The following is a 23,055-nucleotide window of genomic DNA, read 5'->3' as shown; positions in this document are numbered from 1 at the left end:
CATATATTCAGACATTCGTTTTATATATTCAGACTTTCATTCTATATTCAGACTTTCATTCTATATATATATTCAGTCTTATATATTTAGACATTCGTTTTATATATTCAGACTTTCATTTTATATATTCAGACATTCATTCTATTCAGACTTTCATTCTATATATATTCAGACTTCCATTTTATATATTCAGACATTCATTCTATATATTCAGGCTTTCATTCTATATATTCAGACTTCATATTATAAATATAATTCTTGCCATAATAGGCCTATATATAGCCTATATATAATGGTTTCCACAAAAAATATTTAGCACAAATGTTTTCAACTCTGACAATAATAAGAAATGGTTCATGTGACACTGAAGACTAATGCTGCCATAACAGGAATAAATTACTTTTTGAAATATATTAAATTTATATTTTAACTTGATCCAATAAATCCAGCATTAATGAGCTTAAAAACAATCGTACAAACCCCACATTTTTGAAAAGTAGGCTAGTACGTACATGGATTTAAAGTCAAATTTTGGTTTTACTTGTGTTCACACTTAGCAGGTTTGGTTGCAGTTCATTTGAATAAAAAAACCAATGATCCAATAAACCAATACTGCAATACAGTATTCAATTGCATAAACAGAAATTTGGTCTTATAGTGTTCTTGGAGCAGTCTGTATGGTCTTTTCGTTTTGAAAAGTAGTCTATTTTGAGATGCTGGTTCTAAATATGTCCATGAGGGTGACCCTGAACCAGAGCCAGAAACACCACCCCGTCTTTGTATTCCTCTCCAGATCTTCCTTCAGTACGATCATCCATCTGTGACTAGCAGTCAAATACTTCTCCTGGAACCACGGGAACTGAAATATCTCTAAATGAGAGAAAGTGGTATCTCACTAACTCTACTACTCCAGACAACAAATGCACACTGCTGATTGTTTAGCATTAATCATACACAGTAACTGGCTGCACTTTTGGAATTTTATTGTCACACCTCTTCTGCATATCAGAAAGAACTGAATGGAACAGTAACAATGTGAGGTCTGTCATTACATACTGCAACAGAACCAGTGTCCTTTTTTTCAGAGCAATGCAATGACGAGGTTGACATTTGCCTGCTGTCTCTGGTGTATCTCTGCCAGCAGATGAAAAGAGGAAAAGGTCTCTCATTAACAAAGGATGGGTTAGTGTACCATATCTATCTCATGCATTATACACTATGGTATAATTACCTACAGTTTCATAAGCAGTTTTTCAATAGAACTTTCACTCCAATTCAGACCGATGTGACAGTAAATCTAATCTGAATTTATCAATAATAACCATTATTTAAATGGAGTGCACTGTGTGAAAAAGAAGTGTGAAAGCATTACCATGGCCTGTTGCGAGGAATAGTTGTTGGGCTATAATGGAATTATATGGAGTTAGGCTATGTGTAAACGGGAATGGGATCTGATTCCATGAGTCCTAATTATACACTATAGGCTATGTGCATTTTTTTAATTGTCACAAAAGACAATACAAACTATTACATAGTGTCACACGTTTCCAAATTGGGCAAACATTTTTTAAGAAATTATGTGTAAAGTAATATCAACAAATTGAATAATTTCAGAAATGTTTAGGCCTATTATAATCATAAACGCATGGGGGCAGCAAACCTCTGCAATGAGACGACTGGTCAAATATAGCTTGCAAATATATTGTCCAGTGGAGAAGCTAACATTGTAATACTTAATACGAACTATTTGTTTTAAAGCAGTCTGTGTGGTTTATAGTGAGTCTAGTCATGATATGTAGGCTAATTGTAAATAAATAACTTCTTACTAAGTCAAAAATATTAATTAATTTAAATTGTCATTATTATTATTATTATTATTATTATTATTATTATTGCTATTTGGCAGGGTCCGAACATAATGCAACTTTTAATGTCCATGTTGTTTTGTTTCACTATAAAAAAACATTTTACTATTTTTTTTACAGTCTATGTGTAAAACTGAAGTGAAATTGGGGCTGAACAAAGAAGTGAAAAGAATTAAATAAATAAATAAATAATTAAACTAAACGCAAAACAAAACATAAAAATGCATACAAAATAATAATATAACAATAATTATAGACACTAATATTGTACGATTTAAATGAAAAGGAACATTGTATTGTAAATTACAAATATTTCAAAACAGGAAGTGAAATGGTTACGTGTGCCGTTAAGTCCCACCTCTTCCGACACTTTCAAGGATGTAGACTGTTGGTGCAGAGCATTATGACTACAACTGATAAACATATCATATAAATGATATTACACCCGACAGCTGATCTAAGACTGTACAATGGCTGAATCTCCAGACAGTCGCAGTCTTGTTTCTGCGTCCTCACAGCTCAATTTAATGGAAATAGAGGCGGTAAGACTGAGCTGCTTCAGTGTTTGTCTGTATGGTTGTGTTTAATTTTGTTAATTATTTTAACATGCTTCGCGTTGTCCTGCGTTTAATGTGGTTTTGTTTTTCTTAGCCAGTTAGTTCGTGATTTGTGTGATATGTTTTTGTAAATGTTAATGTTGTTTTCAAATGTTAAGCTGCTATCATGTACAGTATGTGTGGGAAGAAGCCTAAAGTATTCACAGTCATTGCAGGCATCTTGCTACTTTGATACATGTGTGTATTACTATTAAGTATATTAATATTAAGCATTATTTACCTCTTAGATTGATGATAAAGAGTTTGACATCCCTCAAGTGGACACTCCTCCGACCCTGGAGAGCATTCTGAATGAGGTCAGTATGTCAGGTTATCTTTTACCTTTATAGTCACCCTTTTAGATATGCGGATATGCCAGTCAAATTTTGGGCACACCTACTCACTCTTTAACATGAGTATTTTACACACTTCAGATTTAACGCAAATGCGAATTATTATAATGCGATCAAAATGTTATCCACTCATATCCACTAATATTGTCCATTACAATTATAATTAAAATGGTTCACAAAGAAGTTGATATGTAGACAAAATTAATATACTTCTGTTGGAAAGTTTGGGGCTGGTAAGATATTTCTAATGGTTTTGAAGGAATTCTCTAAAGCTCACCCCTGCCGCATTTATTTGATTAATAATACAATAACAACAGTAATGTTGTGAAATATTATTACAATTTTAAATAACTGCTTGTTTTCTATTTTAATATATTTTAAAATGTAATGTATTTCTTGGATGTTGCATTTTCAGCAGCCGTTAACTCCAGTCTTCAGCATCACATTAGCCTACAGAAATCATTCTAATATGCTGATTTGATGCGAGACATCTTATTACTATAAATGTTGAAAACGGTCTGTTGTGCTGCTTAATATTATTGTGGAAAATGTGATACTTTAACAAACAGCATTTATTTGAAATCTAAATATTTTGTAACATTGTAAATGTCTATATTGTTTTATTCGATCAATTTAAAGCATCTGTCCTGTCCCCAAACTTTTTAATAATAATATATTAAACTAACTGCAAGAATAAGCCTTTAGGCCATGATCATCAACTTTATCCATCCAAACTTTTCACTGGTAAAGTATGTATGCTTTTTTTCTCATTATATCTGTATTTCACAAACCAAAACCATTTGGTTTAATAGTAAGATTTATAGTCTTTGTTTAGTGTTTTTGTTTTAACATGCTTAATATTTCAATTGTCAAAACTTTTTCTTTTTTTAGCCTGAAGATGAGGACGAGCCATTTATTCTAGAGGATACGTGTCTTTTGAACACAGAGAACATTGATGCCCACTCCTGTGAGACCTCTTCTCTGGCCAGCTCTGACAGTGGAGACCGCACACACTTAAAAAGGAACGGACACTTTCTTTACCTGGCTACACATTGACAGCACAGGCTCTATATTGATGTTGTGATGCATGTTTGTGATTGAATATAGTATTTTTCCTTTTAGTAATTAGTCTGTGTTTGTTCATTTCAGGAGGAGGAAAGCAGTGGAAACTAACACTACAGTACATGGATCTGTTCTTAGACGCAGTGTGCTGAAAGGCATCTCAGCCCAGATAGTATCTGCTGCGGTAAGAGTATTAATACTTCACCCACTGCTTATACACTGATGAGCAAAACATTATGACCGGTCACAGGTGAAGCGAATACCATTTATCATCTCCTAACAAAGCCACATATTAAGGTCTGGGTAGTTTAGATGGTAAAGAAACAATCAGTTCTTCTAATCAACATGTTGGATGCAGGAGAAATGGGCAGGAATAAAGATCTGAGCAACTTTGACAAGGGCCAAAATGTTATGGCAGGGCGACTGGGTCAGACAGTCTTTGAAACGAGAAAGGCTTGTGGGTTGCTCCTGGTCAACAGTGCGCCGTTTACCTATGGAAGTGATGTTCCACCATTATGCACTGCATGTGGAAGATGACAAGCCGTTGATGGGAATGTGATGCTCTGGGCAATGTTCTGCTGGGAAACACTGGGTCCAGCCATTTATGTGGACATGCATTTGACATGCTACCTACCTAAACATTGGTTCAAACCAGGAACACCCCTTCATGACAATGGTGTTTCCCTGGTGGAAGTGGCCTCTTTTAGCAGGATAGTGCACCCTGCCACACTGCACACATTGTTCAGGAATAGTTTGAGGAACATGATGAAGAGTTCAAGGTGTTGCCCTGGCCTCCACATCTGTGGGATGTGCTGGACCAACAAGTTTGATCCACGGTGGCTCCACCTCGCAACCTACAGGGCTCGAAGGATCTGTTGCTAAGGTCTTGATGCCAGATACCACAGGACACCTTCAGAGGTCTTGTAGAGTCCATGACTCAGCAGGTCAGAGCAGTTTTGGCAGCACACAGAGGAACAACAGCGTATTAGGCAGGTGGTCATGATGTGTTGGCTCATTGGTGTATGCTATACTATACTATACTATACTATACTATACTATACTATACTAAATATGCTGTGTGTAAATGCAGTACGTTGTATGTATGATAACAATATATATTTAATAAATTAATATTATTCAAAACTATACTATACAGCAGTACAATATATATGTGTATATTATTATTATTATTATTTTTTATTCCATTGCATTAGTTCAAAGTCAGGCATTGTCAATTTAGTCAGGGGGCCAAAACTGATATGAAAACTTTGTTGGACACTTTTTGGTACAAGTATACAACCTATCCAGTATTAATATTTAACCCCTCAACATGTGTTCTAGCCAGGTTGTCAGCTTAGAAAATGTTTTTTTGTCCATTTTAACACTATATTCTTAAAAGTGGTAAAAGCGGATTTTTTTCCCAAAGTGTTTCCATTTTCTTCCATGTTACCTATTGTAATTTTGGGCAAATGTGCAATATAATCCAACTTATGTGCAAGCATGATCATTAAAAAATAATAATCAATAAATACCACAAGAGTATCACACCACAAGGGTCACTGTTGTGTCAGCACAGCTGTGATTTGGCAGCAGATTGAGGCAGCAGATCCACAGAAGATGATCACAGCAGGTGTCAACAGTACAGTGTGAACAAAACTTTATAAAGGAGTGAATCACACAATCACACAACAGATTAACTTGATCTATTGAGCATACCTCGGTTGTAACGAGTGGTTATTTCAGTCAAAGTTGCTCTTCTATCAGCTTGAATCAGTCGGCCCATTCTCCTCTGACCTCTAGCATCAACAAGGCATTTTCACCCACAGGACTGCCGCATACTGGATGTTTTTCCCTTTTCACACCATTCTTTGTAAACCCTAGAAATGGTTGTGCGTGAAAATCCCAGTAACTGAGCAGATTGTGAAATACTCAGACCGGCCCTTCTGGCACCAACAACCATGCCACACTCAAAATTGCTTAAATCACCTTTCTTTCCCATTCTGGCATTCAGTTTGGAGTTCAGGAGATTGTCTTGACCAGGACCACACCCCTAAATGCATTGAAGCAACTGCCATGTGATTGGTTGATTAGATAATTGCATTAATGAGAAATTGAACAGGTGTTCCTAATAATCCTTTAGGTGAGTGTATAGCTAGGCTAATTTACTTTCATAATTACTAGCTTACTTACTAATAGGTAAATTAACTTTTGTGCAGATGTGTAATGGAAATATTATGTTTTTAATTTATTTGCTGCACAGCAGCCTATTTTACAGTCTGCTTTAGCTAAAAGTGTTAATAAGTTTGTTAGATAGCAAAGCCCTCAGCTTATGTCAGAGGACATTGTAGTGATCCACTCAGAAACCAATCAGACTAGTGTAGTGACAAATTTCTTTGCCTTCAGATGAGATAACATGGATCCAGAGGGAGCTGTAAGCCTAGCGTCCAAAGAAAAACAAATAGGAAGAGATAATGATTGGAAAAAATGTCAAGTCAAGTCATCTTCATTTGTATAGCGCTTTTAACAATGTAGATTGTTTCAAAGCAGCTTTACAGAGATAAACGTATAATTTAAGGTAAGATTGTTTTGGCTTTATAGATGTTCTTTAATAAAGTTATTTTCCAGCTAAAGTTAGTTTTGATTGATTCGCTTCCGTCGCAACGATCATTTGTTATTAAATTAGGGGCCGCTAAGACGACACCATTCTCTCTACACAAACTTTAAACGCGATCCTGTGAGAAAAGCTGATGGCGTTCATATGCGCATCAAGAATTGGTTCTATAGTTATGTGCGTTTGAATATATGTGTGCAGGTTTGTAATTCCCTACAAACCAAGCCTAAACAAATTACTGGTGTTTCCTTATAGTTTTGATTAAGAATTTTATTTTATTTTATCAATTCGGGGTAGATACGCAAATTGAGTTTTCCCGACGACGCTTTATCAGTAGAGTGGTAAAGGGATCCTCCATAGGGAGAGACTAGTTGGCACTTCAGCACTGCGTTGTCATCGGGTCCAGGCAAAGGTCCTTCGTCAGATCTGGATACGGCCTGGATCCGGCAGGCTGCGGGAGGAAGACACTAAAATTAGCGTAGATGCCATTCTTCTCATGATGTAACAAGTACATCAGGATTTATGGGAAGTGTTCCCGGTTCCGGCTGACCTAATCTATGCAGCCTAACATTGAATTATAGAAGTCTATAATGTATTATGTGTATGCTAGGTCAAAGAGATGTGTCTTTAATCTAGCTTTGAACTGACAGAGTGTGTCTGCTTCCCGGACAATGTTAGGAAGATTGTTCCAAAGTTTTGGTGCTAAATAGGAAAAGGATCTACCGCCAGCAGTCGATTTTGATATTCTAGGTATTATCAACTGGCTGGAATTTTGAGATCGCAATAGACGTGAAGGACTATAATGCGTTAAGAGCTCGCTCAAGTACTGCGGAGCTAAACCATTTAGTGCTTTGTAAGTAATCAGCAATATTTTAAAATTGATGCGATGTTTAATAGGGAGCCAATGCAGTGTTGACAGAACCGGGCTAATATGGTCATACTTCCTGGTTCTGGTAAGAACTCGAGCTGCTGCGTTTTGGACCAGCTGTAGTTTGTTTATTAAGCGTGCAGGACAACAACCCAGTAGAGCATTACAATAATCTAGCCTTGATGTCATGAAAGCATGAACTAATTGTTCCGCATTTGTCAATGAGAGCATATGTCGTAATTTAGATATATTTTTAAGATGGAAAAATGCGGTTTTACAGATACTAGACACGTGACTTTCAAATGAAAGATTGGTATCAAAGAGCACACCCAGGTTCCTAACCGACGACGAAGACTTAACAGAGCAGCCATCAAGTGTTAGACAGTATTCTAGGTTATTACGTGAGGAAGTTTTTTGTCCAATAATTAGAATCTCTGTTTTTTCAGAATTTAGAAGTAGGAAATTATGAGTCATCCAATTTTTTATATCAGCTATGCATTCTGTAATGTTTCATTTGTCAAGACAAATATGGAAAATACAGCCAAGATAAAGCCCTTTGATTGAAGTGATTTTTCAGGAAGTGGTGTCTTTGTGCTCTTTCTGGAGATTATTGTAGTATAATACTGTGCAATATTTTTGCAATATAATAGACACACACCATTATTTGCATTGTGCTTAGCTTGACCTTGCTTATTCAATCCATTCAGTCTCAAAGGGATGAGACTGACAACCTGAGAGCCAACCTCTGCCAACCTGAGAGCCACTGCTTTGATGGGGAAAAACATACCTTTGCCATACGACTAGGCTTGGGTATCGAGTATCGAGTATCGATTGGAACCGGGACTAGCTTTGCGATTTTCCCGGAATCGTTCAAAAGTTTAAATTTCGATTCCTAGTTTCGATTCCCAGTCTGCCGACCGGAAGAAGACACCGCTGTTAGGGGCTGTTTACACCTGGTCACTTCATGCGTTTTCTCATATTGGATAGCTATCTGATTAATCAAAACGATTCCATTTACACCTGGTCACATAAATGTGTTTTTGCGAAACGGATTTAAATCCGATCTTCAATTCCCGCGCTATATGCAGATTGTGCACGTCACTGAAAGCAACAGATATGAGCTGCATTTTATTGATCATCAGCTAATTTCAAAATCAAAGACCGCAATAAGAGAGAGTGACAACAGCCCTGGTAAGATCATTTCTTTCTTTACTTTTAATGATGATGATTATGTGTTAAGCGTCTGCGACTTACTTTCACTTTACTTTGCGATAGTTTGCACGTTGGCTTAATGAACAGATGCTCAGCTTCTCATCTGCGGTGACGCGCGTGTTCCAGTATCGTCGTATCTGGCTATTACATTACATAGCCTATAACACGCTCTCACACGTTTATTTATTTATTTTTTTGCATTTTTGGGAGGAGGACAATTTACATATGTGGTTTCAACAACCAGATGCATTTACACTTGTCCAGTTTCGTCTGGAATGCGGCCCAGGCCACCTCCTGAAGTGGTTTGAGCGATCGGATTCATTTTACTCACGTTCCCCTATTAACTCACAGTGCCTCATAAAATGTATTCAGAGCAAACAACCCTGACGTTAAACTTTAAAAACGTACTTATATGATGTTTTCTTATTCTTCGGTATCTTGCAAGTTACAACCATATTCTCTCGTCCTCTGCTCGTTCGTTTGAAAACTGCGCGCGATGCCGGCGAACGTAAAATAAATAAATAAATAAATGATGAAAACACATTTACACATGAGTGTAAACAACCTTATTTAGCCTATTTTACCTGATAGCCCATTTAGGTCAGACTATTTCCTTCAGAAAGACCGTTGGTTAGCTAGCTCATTTAAAATATCCTAAAAAAATTGTTTAAAATAGATTTGATATTTATATTGTACTGTAGTTGAAAACAGCCCTGTGAGAAATTCATAGTAAAGTTCATAAAAAGTAAAAAATTCATAGAATTAAAATTGATCTAAACTTTTTTGACCCTACCTCTTAAAAGAATCGGAATCGAGAATCGTTAAGAACCGGAATCGAAACAAGGAATTGGAATCGGAATCGGAATCGTTCAAATTCAAACGATACCCAACCCTACATACGACTATTACATAGTTATTACTACTAACTAGTTACTAACCCCTAACCCTAAAGAAGTGAGAGAGCAGTTTTGTTAGGATGGAATTAATAACTATAGTGATAATTAAATATAATTTGTGTTACAACCTGGTACACTAATTAATTCAAATAGCACCATAGACCATCATCTACAGTTCTAAATTTCCGCCTTGACATTAAAGTATTATAACTTGTGCAGCATTGCACTGTCTCTCCCTACAAGCTTTAAACTTGGCTTGACTCATTCCCATAGATATGGGTACTGATTGATATAGGTTTTGGGATACTAGGTTAGGTTTTTCATGTTCTAGTTCTGTTGTCTCTTACACTGTACAATAAATGTTCATTCTGAACTTCAGCAGACATCCCATGAGTGTTGGCTTTCATTTGATACCATTTTTATGAATATGGTCCTTGTGGTTGTGGAGATATTCAACATTTACTGTTGGCATGTCGTGTTGAGCAGGAAACCAAGAAATTGGCCTGAAATTGCTTGTACAAGTCACAAAAAAAAAAATTCAGCTTGACAACCACCCTAATATCTTACCTATGGGTGTCTTCTAACTAAAAAAATAGGGTGACAGCTTGTACCAAAACATGTCCGCAAAAGTCTTAACGGAAGCCCTTTTCAGAATTGGCCCCCTGACTAATTCAGTTCTGAATAGTGCACAATCCTTTTTTTTTTATATATATATAATTTAGAGCTGTAAACCAGAGGCTCTTTCAAAAGAAATTTCCTCTATGCCTGTGAAATTGTTTCTCTCTTAACTCTAATTCTGTGCTTTTACTCTTTCCAACTCTCTTTAGGATAAAGTTGATGCTGGCTTGCCAACTGCAATAGTGAGTATTTGACTTACTTGTGTTTTCTAATTATTTTTTCATTTTTTTCTTCATGTCTGAAATGCTTTTGTGTTTGCAGACTGTTTCAAATGTGATTGCTGTAGGGACATCACATGGTCTGGCCTTAGTATTTGGTAAGCACATCATTCAGTTCTGTCCTGTTGTGTTAAAGTTGATAAAGGACACTACAGTGAAATTTATTTAAAGTCCCCCTGTAGTCAAAAATGTTATCCCTTAAAGCTCATCTTTGATCACCAAAATTACACATTTAAATGTTTTTTCCTGTGAAAAAAATGCCTTCATGCCTTAAAATAGCTTGAATGCAACTTCATTAAGTATACACGGAACTATGAATATACAAATTAGCCCCGCCTCCACTCTCTCACGCCAGATCACAGATTCACTCGACCAACTTACTGAGGTAAATGCTGCAGAATGGTCTTTACAATGTAAAATGCTCTTTACAATGTTAGACACATAACGGTAATTAATATGATTAGCCTTTTGCTTGACATGGTTATCAAACAGCTAATAATGTGTTGCTCATGTTACACAAACTATGTTCCCATTCGCCATCTTAGACTGCCTTCTAACAATCATCAGAAACGCTTTGAACAACTCAGAACGTCAGTGGAGAAAGGCATATAGTTCATTATAACATCGTAATATACATCATACACCTGCTATATTGCTAATTCTACCTGATTTTTTATATCAACAAAAAAATAACTTGGTATCTCTCGAGACTCCACTGCTAGTTCGCTGTTAATGAAATGCTAAAGCCCGCCGGCACATTGACGTGATTGGTTACAGGGTAGTTTGTGACATAAGAAACACTGTCGATTTCTTTTTTTCACTGCAGTTTTAAGGAGAAAATACTTGGCAATGGTGTTGACTTATGAATTTGCACATGGTTTGTCTTAAAGCATATAAAAAACAACACATAGACATATAAACAACGTTAAAAACTTGATTTTCACCACAGGGGGACTTTAAGGTTTTTTGCAAAGATGTTATATTTTTAATCATCTATTAATCTTTTGCACTTTATCACAGTGCTTTATCACTGATTCTTAACATCAAAATGCAGTTTTAAAACTCTTTAAATGTACTACTATAATAGTATGTGTTTTGAGTGTTTTAAACTACTATCTCACTGCCTTGGCTTGTCTGGGGTGGATTTTTCAGGAAAAGGTAATGTATTAATATAGTAGTTTTTTTTTTAATATCACAATTTTAATTCTTTTCCATTCCATCATGTTTAGCATTGCAATACAGTAATGCACGTTTCACACCGGAAGCTTGAGCAGAAGCAGCACAAAAAGCTGCATGTGTCTGTTGTGCTTTCATACTGGGCGTTTCTTGTGCACCACTGAGCCGCAGATTATTGTGTAGTCATCTGATCATCGTCAGCCTGTCACTCTTTTTTAAGATCACCACCATACTCTTGTGTGATGCGATTATGTCCCCCCTACACACACACACACACTAACAGGTACTCACTCACTCTCACACACACACACACACACACACACACACACACACACACACTCTCACACTCTCACACTCTCACAGACACAGACACAGACACACACACACACACACACACACACACACACACACACACACACACACACACACACACACACACACACACACACACACTCTCTCATACTCATGTAGTGTTTTCATGTTTTATGGGGACTTTCCATAGACATAATGATTTTCACATTTTCAAAAACACATCACTTTTTTGATTTATAAGCCGTTTTCCTCATGGGGACCAAAAAATGTCCCCACACGAACAAGGATTCCGGATATTGCCATCCTTGTGGGGACATTTTGTCCCCATAATGTAGGGTTTACCAGGCCACACACACACACACACACACACACACACACACACACACACACACACACACACACACACACACACACACACACACACACACACACACACACACACACACACACACCATATATGATGTTAAGCCATATACTGTAGCATTCTGTGTAGTGTAGTTTATACAGTATGGTAAAATTAGTCTTCAACATGTAACATATACTTCTAGTTTAAATCATTTAAATGATGATGCAATGTAGTTTTATTATTAATTTAGCATTTTATTATTTTTTAATTTTTCATTTTTTTAACTCTCCCATTTTCTACAAAATAACACATTTTAGATCTTGGCATACCTACAAAATTTAATTGTTTTACATTACGTGACCAGGTATAGAAATCACACATAAAATAAGGCTAGTTAAAATCACACTTTTCAAAGACAACAATGTTATTTTAAAGTGTTTTTTTATTATTATTATTATTATTATTATTATTATTTTAAGTTATCTTAAGGCCTGGGAAGTTTGCTGAGGCCCCCTAGTGGACCCAGGACCCTTGGTTGAGAACCACTGCAGTAGACATACGCTGATCCGCCACAACATTAAAACCACCTGCCTAATATCGCATATATCCACGGCCCCTTATGCTGCCAAAACAGCTCTGATATATCAAGACATGGACTCAGCAAGACCTCTGAAGGTGTCCTGTGGTATCTGGCACCAAGACAGAAGTAGCAGATCCATTAAGTCCTGCAAGTTGGGAGGTGGAGCCTCCATGGATCGGATTGCTCCATGGTCCAGTTCTGACTCTCATGTGCTCATTGTAGGCACTTTGATGGTGGACAGGGGTCATCATGGACACTGACCAGTCTGCGGCTACACAGCTTCATACGCAGCAAACTGTGAAGCACTATGTGTTTTGACCATAGACTGTAAAAAAAGATGGACGACGCCCCTTCGCTCTCTTCCATTGATGAGAACTGAAGCCGGCAGTGTCCCGATATGGCGCTGACATATTGGAACTTGAGTCTGCGCAGTAGCGATCTCGGGACCAGACCTGCGCAGTAGTGAGCAGGAAGTAAAGCCGTGAAATAAACGCTCCGCCCTCACTCTCGCAGAATGCACTCGGGGAGAGTGCATTCTGCACAGTTTTTTAAAAATTGATTGCAGTACGACAAGAGGCTTGTTAAAATAAAGTAAATACAATCTCCTCAGTCCTCCGAAGATCCCGCAAAAAAATGTCCGTTGGTGCTTCAGTGACTACGCTCAGAGAACCTGTCAATCACAGCTGTCAATCATGACGTTACACCACCGCATCACGTAATTAACTAAAAACCAACTTATCTTTGAAACAGACACTTGAACTTACATCAGCGTGTTAAAAACGACAGCAAATGAAAGAAACCACCTTTGGAAAAAAGATATTTGAAGTGTAATTTAATTGTTTAGTTGGTAACACAGGGAGGCGGGGCTTATGACCTATACTAGGACCAGTCACCGGGGGGCGATCGAGACGTTTTGGCTTCACTTTTCAGGGCTTGTGCGGCACGCTTGGTTTTGACACGTTTCTATCATGGGCAGCATTAAGTCTTTCAGCAATTTGAGCTACAGTAGCTCTCCTGTGTGATTGGACCAGACGGGCTTGCCTTCGTTTCCCACATGCATCAATGAGCCTTGGGCACAATGACCCTGACGCTGGTTTACCTGTTGTCCTTCCTTGCACCACTTTTGGTTGGTACTAACCACTGCATACCAGGAACACCACAAAAGACAAGTCATTTTGGTGATGCTCTGACCCAGTTGTCTAGCCATCACTATTTGGTCCTTCAAAATCAGTCATTCAGATCTTTTCACTTGCCCATTTTTCCTCCTTCCAACACATGCAATTCAAGAAGTGATTGCCTAATATATCCCAAACCTTGACAGGTGCCATTGTAACAATATAATTGTAACAAGGTTTAAAGGCTCAGGGAAGGAGGAGGCGGGAACCGGCAAATGATCAACGTAACTTTAATCATAAACAAACAACAAACCGAAAGTAAAGCGGAAGCCTCTCACAGACGACTGCCGCTTAAATTAAAACAAAACACCAACATAAAATCCAGGCCTGGTCTTTTCTCGTCTAGCACTGTCGTCACTCCTCCGTTTATCTTTCCGGAGCACCTCCGTAGGCTCATTAGCACTCGCGCCACCGGCCTCGCTCCGTTTCCACAGCTCTCGGCCCCGCCCTGCTTGCCACATACCCCCATCACCCCTCGCAGTGGGGTACCCTCGAGACTGAACAGAAAGGACAGATGAGGCGAGAGAAAAGGAGACTGAAGGATGAGGAGAGACAGAGACAAGCCAATGTATCAAACTGCCAGTAGTCAAACTGACTACTGTGATTTCAGTAAATAAGTCTTTGTTACGTCATAAGTGTCTAAATTTCAATTGTTCACCGCTGGGTGGCGATGATCTCTGTGAACCCATGAATCATGCGGATTTACTGAGATGTTTTTATAGTGATGTTGCTTATTGGCCAGGAACAGTGCACTGTCACAAAAAATATTGCGCACTTCGTGCAGTGTGAATGCTCTAACCTGTTAACATGGGCACCAAAAAATACATGCTGCTTGCATGGCTAGTGTGAAATGACATAAGAGCATGTTAAACCAGCTAAAGCGTCTTTTTTGTAGTAGAATAATATGGGTTGAGAAGTTTGCCATGGCTGTTTGCACGCTTTTTGTTTGTTTGTGTTTTGCTTGCGGCTGCATTTGCAAGTATTATTACAAAATTACTATTTGCGTAAATTCTTTGCTTGGACTTTGCTTTTCCTAATTTGTAAATTATGATTTCAGATCAGAACCAGGCTCTGCGTCTCTGCCTGGGCACCACAGCGACAGGAGCGGAGTACGGTGCGGTGTCAGCTCTCAGTATTAATCACGACTGCACACGACTACTGTGTGGTTTTGCCAAAGGACAGGTGAGCGGCAACAAACCCTAAAACTGACAAACAATCTCGATTGCGAATAACTTTCATAATGATCTGGTCAGATAAAATGTTTATGTACATATTTAATGGGAAGTGTCCATTTATTTCTAATGCAGATCACCATGTGGGATCTGGCCAATGGGAAGCTGCTCCGCACTATCACAGACGCCCATCCACCCGGCACTGCCATACTACATGTGAAGGTTCTGCACAGCACTTATGTATGTACTTCACACACTTTGTTGTTCATTGACATTGAATAAAACACTTTTCTCTCTCTCTTTCTACAGTTCACTGACCACCCAGCTCTAGCTATATGTAATGACAGTGGCGGATCAGTGTTTGAGCTGTCATTCAGGTGAGATGTGCTTTATAAAACTCAAGATATGATTGAATTGAAGTACATTGATTCGGCTTATATTACATGTAATAACTTGAATCTAATTTGATAAACAAAAGTGACATTGTCACATTGTAGTACAGATAACTGTTGGGCAGGGGGCAGTAGAGCTTCATCCACTGTCTGTCTGACAATGACCCATAGGCTGATACTGTAAACTAAAACTAAAAACCTAAAACAACATTTTCATCACTTGACTTCATGGTGTTCCATGGCTCAGCTAATGTTTTGGAAATACTTTTGTACCCTTCTGATCCACAGAGAGATCCCAACTCATCCTTTGTAAGCTCTTTGCAAGCCAGGCTTTCGCAATAAAGTACAGCCAAGAAAATACTAAGAATGTCCTACAGAAGTATCTGAAATTTATTCAGCACTAATCAGAATCACTTTGATGACTGGAGGATTATAATTACTTTTCATTAAGAGTTTGAATGTGATTGGTTAATGCCAAACAGAATACCATGCCTCATTTAAAAGGGTTTTCGCATTTTAAATTATCATTTTTTTTGCCGTAAAAGTTTCTATTTGTTTGTTACATAAAGTTTGTTGTTTCAATATAACATTAAAAATAGAAAAAAAATATATATATATTATATATTATTTTATATTTATTTTTTATTATAAGCACTAACTGAAATGTTTAGTATTATGTTCAAATTTGCATCATATTTCTAATTTATTTTATTTTCATTTTTCATTGCTTTTCCTGCCAATGGCTTAGAATAGAGCTCTGTCACACCCCTCGACTTAATCATTCAAAGTCCAATAGATGCCAACAGAATTATCTGAATCCGTATCAATTGATGAATGCTGTTATCTCTGTAGTCTTTCATGCCTTATTGGAGAAGGAAATTTTCCTTCATTCTCCACCGAATGCCTTTGTTTAGTGAAAAGAAAAACATCTTTATAACCTGTCGAGGCATCTTATCATTCACTGCTGTAATGCTGGCACTCTATTATCAGTGGTTAATAATCTCTCTCTCTCTCTCTCTCTCTCTCTTTCTCTAGGAGGGTAATGGGAATGAGGACGTGTGAATCCAGGTGTTTATTCAGTGGTTCTAAAGGTGAGGTTTGCTGTGTTGAGCCTCTACATGCTGGACCTGAACTGAAAGATCATCCCATTACCCAGTACTCCCTTCTGGCCATGGCATCACTCACTAAGGTATACTCAGTACTGTCTACTCACTACGTTTGTCACAATACCTTCTTTTGTGTCTCACAGTACTGTATCAGCAAAATGTATAACGATGTTAAGTATTATGACTTCTATTTCAGAATTTTCTGAAATGATTTCAACTGCTGATTCCAAGAACTCTTTAGATTTAAAAAAAAAAATCCCCAATACTGACCATAGTATTGTGTCTTTCATTTAAATGTGGTATTATAATAATACAATGGCAGCTGTGGTTTCTACAAAGCAAATTACTTTATTTGGTAGAGCTGCATGATTCCAGATAAAATGAGAATCCCAATTTTTTTTTTAAGTAGAAACACGATTCTCCCACGATTGTGAATAAACAACTAAACAATAGCATTTAATTTACTAGAGTTTCTGACAAAACATGAATGGCTGCAATCTATTTAAATATATTTCATTAATGTGAATGAATTAAAACAATCGTTTTGAATGAATGATTCAACGACTCACTCAAAGATTTCACTAGTTTCAGTACTAGATTAATCTGCATTTTTGAATTAATCCCTTGAAGAAATGATTCAGTGACATAAAAATTTGTCACTTGTCACCATCTGGTGTAACGATGAAATCGATGCAATCTTTATTTGAAGCACCAAGTTACTTTTTAAAAGGTGGTTTACTCTATTCACTACCGTATACATCATCAGTTTTTATATCTGAACTGTAAACTAAAACTTATGTGATAATTTGAATTATTTGAACACAGAAATGATGGTACTGTGTGGCTGAAAAGACTGTTTGTGAAGCTGTTATACATGACAACTGCTCTCTCTGGGTCGTGATCATACTTGTCAAAGGTTTTATAGACATAGCCGAATCGTTGACATTCAGGAATAAGATGGTGTGTGTGGTTGAATCAAGATTACAATCTTTTAACGATCAGTTGAGCTGCTCTAGTATTTGGTATAAAAAATAGTAGACTAAACAATAGGGCTGGGATGATTCAACTATTTCCCGATTCGATACTATCACGATACTTGGGTGCTGATACGATATGTATTGCGATATTTATTTATTTATTTATTTTTTTAAGAATTGCGATTCTACAAGTATTGCGATTCGATATTGCAATATAGTGCATTTTTTTAACACTAGACCATCGGGAAAAGTTAAATCATACACTTATACAGACTGTACATGATGTATAGTCATACAAAAACAAATCATCACATCTTTCTGACTTTTATTTAATAATACAATACTACATTCTCTTGAATAAATGATTAAATAACAAATTCATTTTTTTCAACAGTCACTTGTCGCCACTTAGTGGCATTATTTTAAGCACCAACTTTCTATCAAAAGCTAGCTTCTATCTATTTTGATCACTATCGTAGACATCAGTGTTCATATTTGAACTTTAAACTTTTTTCCAAGTACTTCTATGATAATTTTAACTATTGCTTGTGAAGCTGTTTCATGACAACTCTCTCCGGGTCAGCGGCAGCGCCAACACAGCTTTGAATGTTGCGATATGATTTTGTCAAAGTTTAATAGACAGACGAATTGAAAGATCGCGTGGGTGTTTGAATTGAGATCACAGTCTTTTAAAGATGAATCGTGCAGGGCTTTTCAGTGCTTTCAGTCTCACGTGTCCTCCACGCGTCCACTTGGGATATTACGTCACTCGATAACGACACATTTCATCGTCTGTTGGAACGAAAGTGGCTAACTTCTGTCAACCTCATCTACAAGCAAGGACAAAAATAAAGCAATTGAATTTGAATTAATATCGATTCTGGAATAAAACAATCGATTTTGGAATCATAAAAAAAAAAAAAAAAACGCGATGACTAGGTGAATCGATTTTTTTTCTCCCAGCCCTACTAAACAATGGAATTTTAGAAACTTTACATACTAATGTTATTGTAATAAAAATGATTTTATCCCCTCATTCCCCTATAAGAAATATTATTTAACAATATTTTTAATCATTATTGGAAGTGTGCAGTGCTGTTCATATTTGTGCTGGGATGCATAGTTGAAACTCAGTCTCAGTGCTATGCAGTTGGTCATGCTGCACTGTCCATTGGCTTATTCAGATAATTCAGTCGGTTAGCATTGTTTCATCCCATTCTTGGATTTTTTTGGCTTTAGGTATTTCCCATAATATGGCAGCACATAATCAAATACAGTTTTGTAATCACACCGATGCGATCTAAAATGCAAAATTTAACCACTTAGTTACAGTTTGGAGGCCTGGTTCATTTACATCGAGAATAAACATGGTTTGTACCAACTGAAATCTCTTGAAACGGAAGAATTATTATTTTATTTATTTTTTCGGCCCAGTGTTTGTTTCATGTGTTCGGCTATCAAATAACATCTCTGCTACTCTTTGTACTTTTACTAAATTGTCAATTTTCCTGTTCAGCCTGACTTACTGTATTGATGAAAATCAATATTGATACATTGCAGTCTTTGGTTTTTGCTTAATTTTGATAAACAATTTTTTTCATTCATTATTTTTATATACAGTATTATAATAATGAATGAAAATAAAGAATATATTTGAATACATCTTGATTACTCCCATAACATACAATACTGTTCAATAGTTTGGGGTCAGAAATGAAGAAATTAATACTTAAGAATAATAATAATGAATAATTCAGAAAGGATGCGTTAAATTGATTAAAAGTGACAATAAAGACATTTATAATGTTACAGAAAATTTCTATTTCAAATAAATGCTGTTCTTTTGAACCTTCTATTCATCCAAATAAACTAAACAAAATGTATCACTGTTTCTACAAAAATATTATGTGGCAGCTGTTCTTTACATTGATTATAAGAAATGTTTCTTGAGCACCAAATCAACATATTAGAATGATTTCGGGTCATGTGACACTGGTAAAAAAAATTTATGTTTTTTTGTTTGTCTTATGCAAAAAACAAAACAAAAAAACACCTACCAACCCTAAACTTGTCACTGTATCACTGCATTAAATTGGGTGAAATTTGTGTTGTCAAAGGGCTTACATTTTTCTTTTATTTGGGTGAAATCTAGAATATTTTGTGCTGAGTTGTAGGCTTTTTTGCTTTAAAATAAGTTAAGTTTTATTTAGCATGAAAGTAATTGATATCAGTATTGTCAGATGAATTAATTCTTTGTTTGAGGCACCAGTCAGCCACTAACATCCAAACACAATCAGATCCTCTCCGTCTGACTGCAGTTTTATTCAGCCTCTGAACTCTTTATTTTGACAGATTCTGCTGATAGGACTGAAGCCTTCACTCAAAGTGTGGATGACTTTTCCCTACGGCAAGGTGCAGTACACACTTTCATTCTCAGAATGTGTTCATGCCTGTTTCTGTTTTTCCAGCAGCTATTGGCACGGTATCTAAATCATAAACTTATACCCTCTGTAATGTATTTAAGATTTATGTTAGTATTTGTTTTCACAGCACGTACATTTGATTGACTGCATCTCTAGTGTTTTTCCTCTTCTCAACAACTGCAAATACAATGTACAAGTTGATACATTTACAGTGAGGAAAATAAGTATTTGAACACCCTGCTATTTTGCAAGTTCTCCCACTTAGAAATCATGGAGGGGTCTGACATTGTCATCGTAGGTGCATGTCCACTGTGAGAGACATAATCTAAAAAAAAAAAATCCAGAAATCACAATATATGATTTTTTAACTATTTATTTGTATGATACAGCTGCAAATAAGTATTTGAACACCTGTATATCAGCTAGAATTCTGACCCTCAAAGACCTGTTAGTCTGCCTTTAAAATGTCCACCTCCACTCCATTTATTATCCTAAATTAGATGCACCTGTTTGAGGTCGCTGCATAAAGACACCTGTCCACCCCATACAATCAGTAAGAATCCAACTACTAACATGGCCAAGACCAAAGAGCTGTCCAAAAACACTAGAGACAAAATTGTACACCTCCACAAGGCTGGAAAGGGCTACGGGGAAATTGCCAAGCAGCTTGGTGAAAAAAGGTCCACTGTTGGAGCAATCATTAGAAAATGGAAGAAGCTAAACATGACTGTCAATCTCCCTCGGACTGGGGCTCCATGCAAGATCTCACCTCGTGGGGTCTCAATGATCCTAAGAAAGGTGAGAAATCAGCCCAGAACTACATGGGAGGAGCTGGTCAATGACCTGAAAAGAGCTGGGACCACCGTTTCCAAGGTTACTGTTGGTAATACACTAAGACGTCATGGTTTGAAATCATGCATGGCACGGAAGGTTCCCCTGCTTAAACCAGCACATGTCAAGGCCCGTCTTAAGTTTGCCAATGACCATTTGGATGATCCAGAGGAGTCATGGGAGAAAGTCATGTGGTCAGATGAGACCAAAATAGAACTTTTTGGTCATAATTCCACTAAACGTGTTTGGAAGAAGAAGAATGATGAGTACCATCCCAAGAACACCATCCCTACTGTGAAGCATGGGGGTGGTAGCATCATGCTTTGGGGGTGTTTTTCTGCACATGGGACAGGGCGACTGCACTGTATTAAGGAGAGGATGACCGGGGCCATGTATTGCGAGATTTTGGGGAACAACCTCCTTCCCTCAGTTAGAGCATTGAAGATGGGTCGAGGCTGGGTCTTCCAACATGACAATGACCCGAAGCACACAGCCAGGATAACCAAGGAGTGGCTCTGTAAGAAGCATATCAAGGTTCTGGCGTGGCCTAGCCAGTCTCCAGACCTAAACCCAATAGAGAATCTTTGGAGGGAGCTCAAACTCTGTGTTTCTCAGCGACAGCCCAGAAACCTGACTGATCTGGTTGGGTAGATTGATCTGAAGATCTGTGTGGAGGAGTGGGCCAAAATCCCTCCTGCAGTGTGTGCAAACCTGGTGAAAAACTACAGGAAACGTTTGACTTCTGTAATTGCAAACAAAGGCTACTGTACCAAATATTAACATTGATTTTCTCAGGTGTTCAAATACTTATTTGCAGCTGTATCATACAAATAAATAGTTAAAAAAATCATACATTGTGATTTCTGGATTTTTTTTTTTTTGATTATGTCTCTCACAGTGGACATGCACCTACGATGACAATTTCAGACCCCTCCATGATTTCTAAGTGGGAGAACTTGCAAAATAGCAGGGTGTTCAAATACTTATTTTCCTCACTGTATATATCCTGCAGTACCTAACTTTACACAGCCCTGATCTCAGTGTAATCATGCATAATTTAAGGTTAGTTCCATCCAGACAAACGCCAGCAAACACGTCTGTTGGGTTTTGTCGGATCAGTATGTGAACCCTGTTGGCGTATGTTGGCGTTAGTCGGAACATGTTCAATCAGCTTGTTGGTGTCTGTTGGGGCAGTGTGAACATGACAGTTATTTTTCATACAATTCTAAATCCAACGGCAGACTTGTTTGTTGCCGTTTGTCTGTGTGGTGTGAATTGGTCTTTAAAGAGTTAGTTCACCCAAAAATTTAAATTCTGTCATTTACTCAGTCATTTCATTCCAAACCCATTAGACTTTTGTTCAACTTCAAAATTGCAATTGTATTTGACAGCCAGTGATCAGCATGCTTATGAAAAAAATCTGTTTTGTTGCATTTGTTGAATTTAGAGCCACATGAGAGTGAGTTTTCGATTTTAAAGTTGGCGTGAAATAATAATGCAAATAAATTATAGACAAATCATGTTTATTTTATGTTACTGGTGTTACTGTAAATGATTCACCAATGCACATACATTTGCACATTTTCCCCCAGATAATTCATTTCACTCAGAAATACTTCACAATACGGAAGTAAAGTTGGTCTTAACTTTCATTTCACGCTTTAGAGCAAATTATCTGCAAATTGATTATTCCGACTAAATTTAGACATGTCAGTGCATGATTTCTGCCACATCATTTTAGATAATCACTTTTTTATGTACAATAACTGTAAAACTTTTTATTGGAAGTTACATTTAAATTCCACATTGGTCCTTAAGTGACTGTTTAACTGGATTCATCTGGTCTATTGTCTCCTTTATGCCTGTGTGGAGGTTGTTCTCTTCAATTAAATGTAGCTAAATTGGATTCATTTACTACAGAGCACTTGGACCAGCTGCCCATTAGCATGCAAATATCACTCAATTTTGCCTTCACATGATTGATTTGGGTTATGATGGAGTTTTGAGGTTCCTGCAAACATTTTCTTTGTATCCTTTTCACAGAGGAAAAGTCAGTGTAGTGAGGAGTGATTATTTCTGCTGGTAGGAAAAGATGCCAATTAAGTGCAAAGTCTAAAAAGCACCAGCAAGTGTGGCAGTATGAACATAGTGCTAACAATGAAGTGGCAGGATAAATGTGTTTTTGGTCTGGACTTTAATCATTGCA

General features: G+C 37.2%; 1 protein-coding gene across 1 annotated transcript in view; it reads left to right on the top strand.

Moving 5' to 3' along the window:
- Positions 1-2,236: 2,236 nt before the first annotated feature.
- vps8 (VPS8 subunit of CORVET complex) overlaps positions 2,237-23,055 on the top strand; it is a 136,636-nt gene continuing 115,817 nt past the window's right edge. The window contains exons 1-11 of the mRNA XM_084091643.1: positions 2,237-2,407; positions 2,710-2,778; positions 3,706-3,838; positions 3,966-4,060; positions 10,291-10,323; positions 10,403-10,457; positions 15,006-15,130; positions 15,256-15,342; positions 15,430-15,497; positions 16,548-16,701; positions 19,948-20,007. Coding sequence (XP_083947769.1) covers positions 2,336-2,407; positions 2,710-2,778; positions 3,706-3,838; positions 3,966-4,060; positions 10,291-10,323; positions 10,403-10,457; positions 15,006-15,130; positions 15,256-15,342; positions 15,430-15,497; positions 16,548-16,701; positions 19,948-20,007 — 951 coding nt within the window. The 5' untranslated portion in view covers positions 2,237-2,335. The remainder of the gene's footprint in view (positions 2,408-2,709; positions 2,779-3,705; positions 3,839-3,965; positions 4,061-10,290; positions 10,324-10,402; positions 10,458-15,005; positions 15,131-15,255; positions 15,343-15,429; positions 15,498-16,547; positions 16,702-19,947; positions 20,008-23,055) is intronic.

Source organism: Abramis brama (genome assembly GCF_963993115.1).
Source record: "Abramis brama genome assembly, chromosome: 2".
Lineage (NCBI taxonomy): Eukaryota > Metazoa > Chordata > Actinopteri > Cypriniformes > Leuciscidae > Abramis > Abramis brama.
This window is presented reverse-complemented; position numbering and strand designations above follow the sequence as displayed.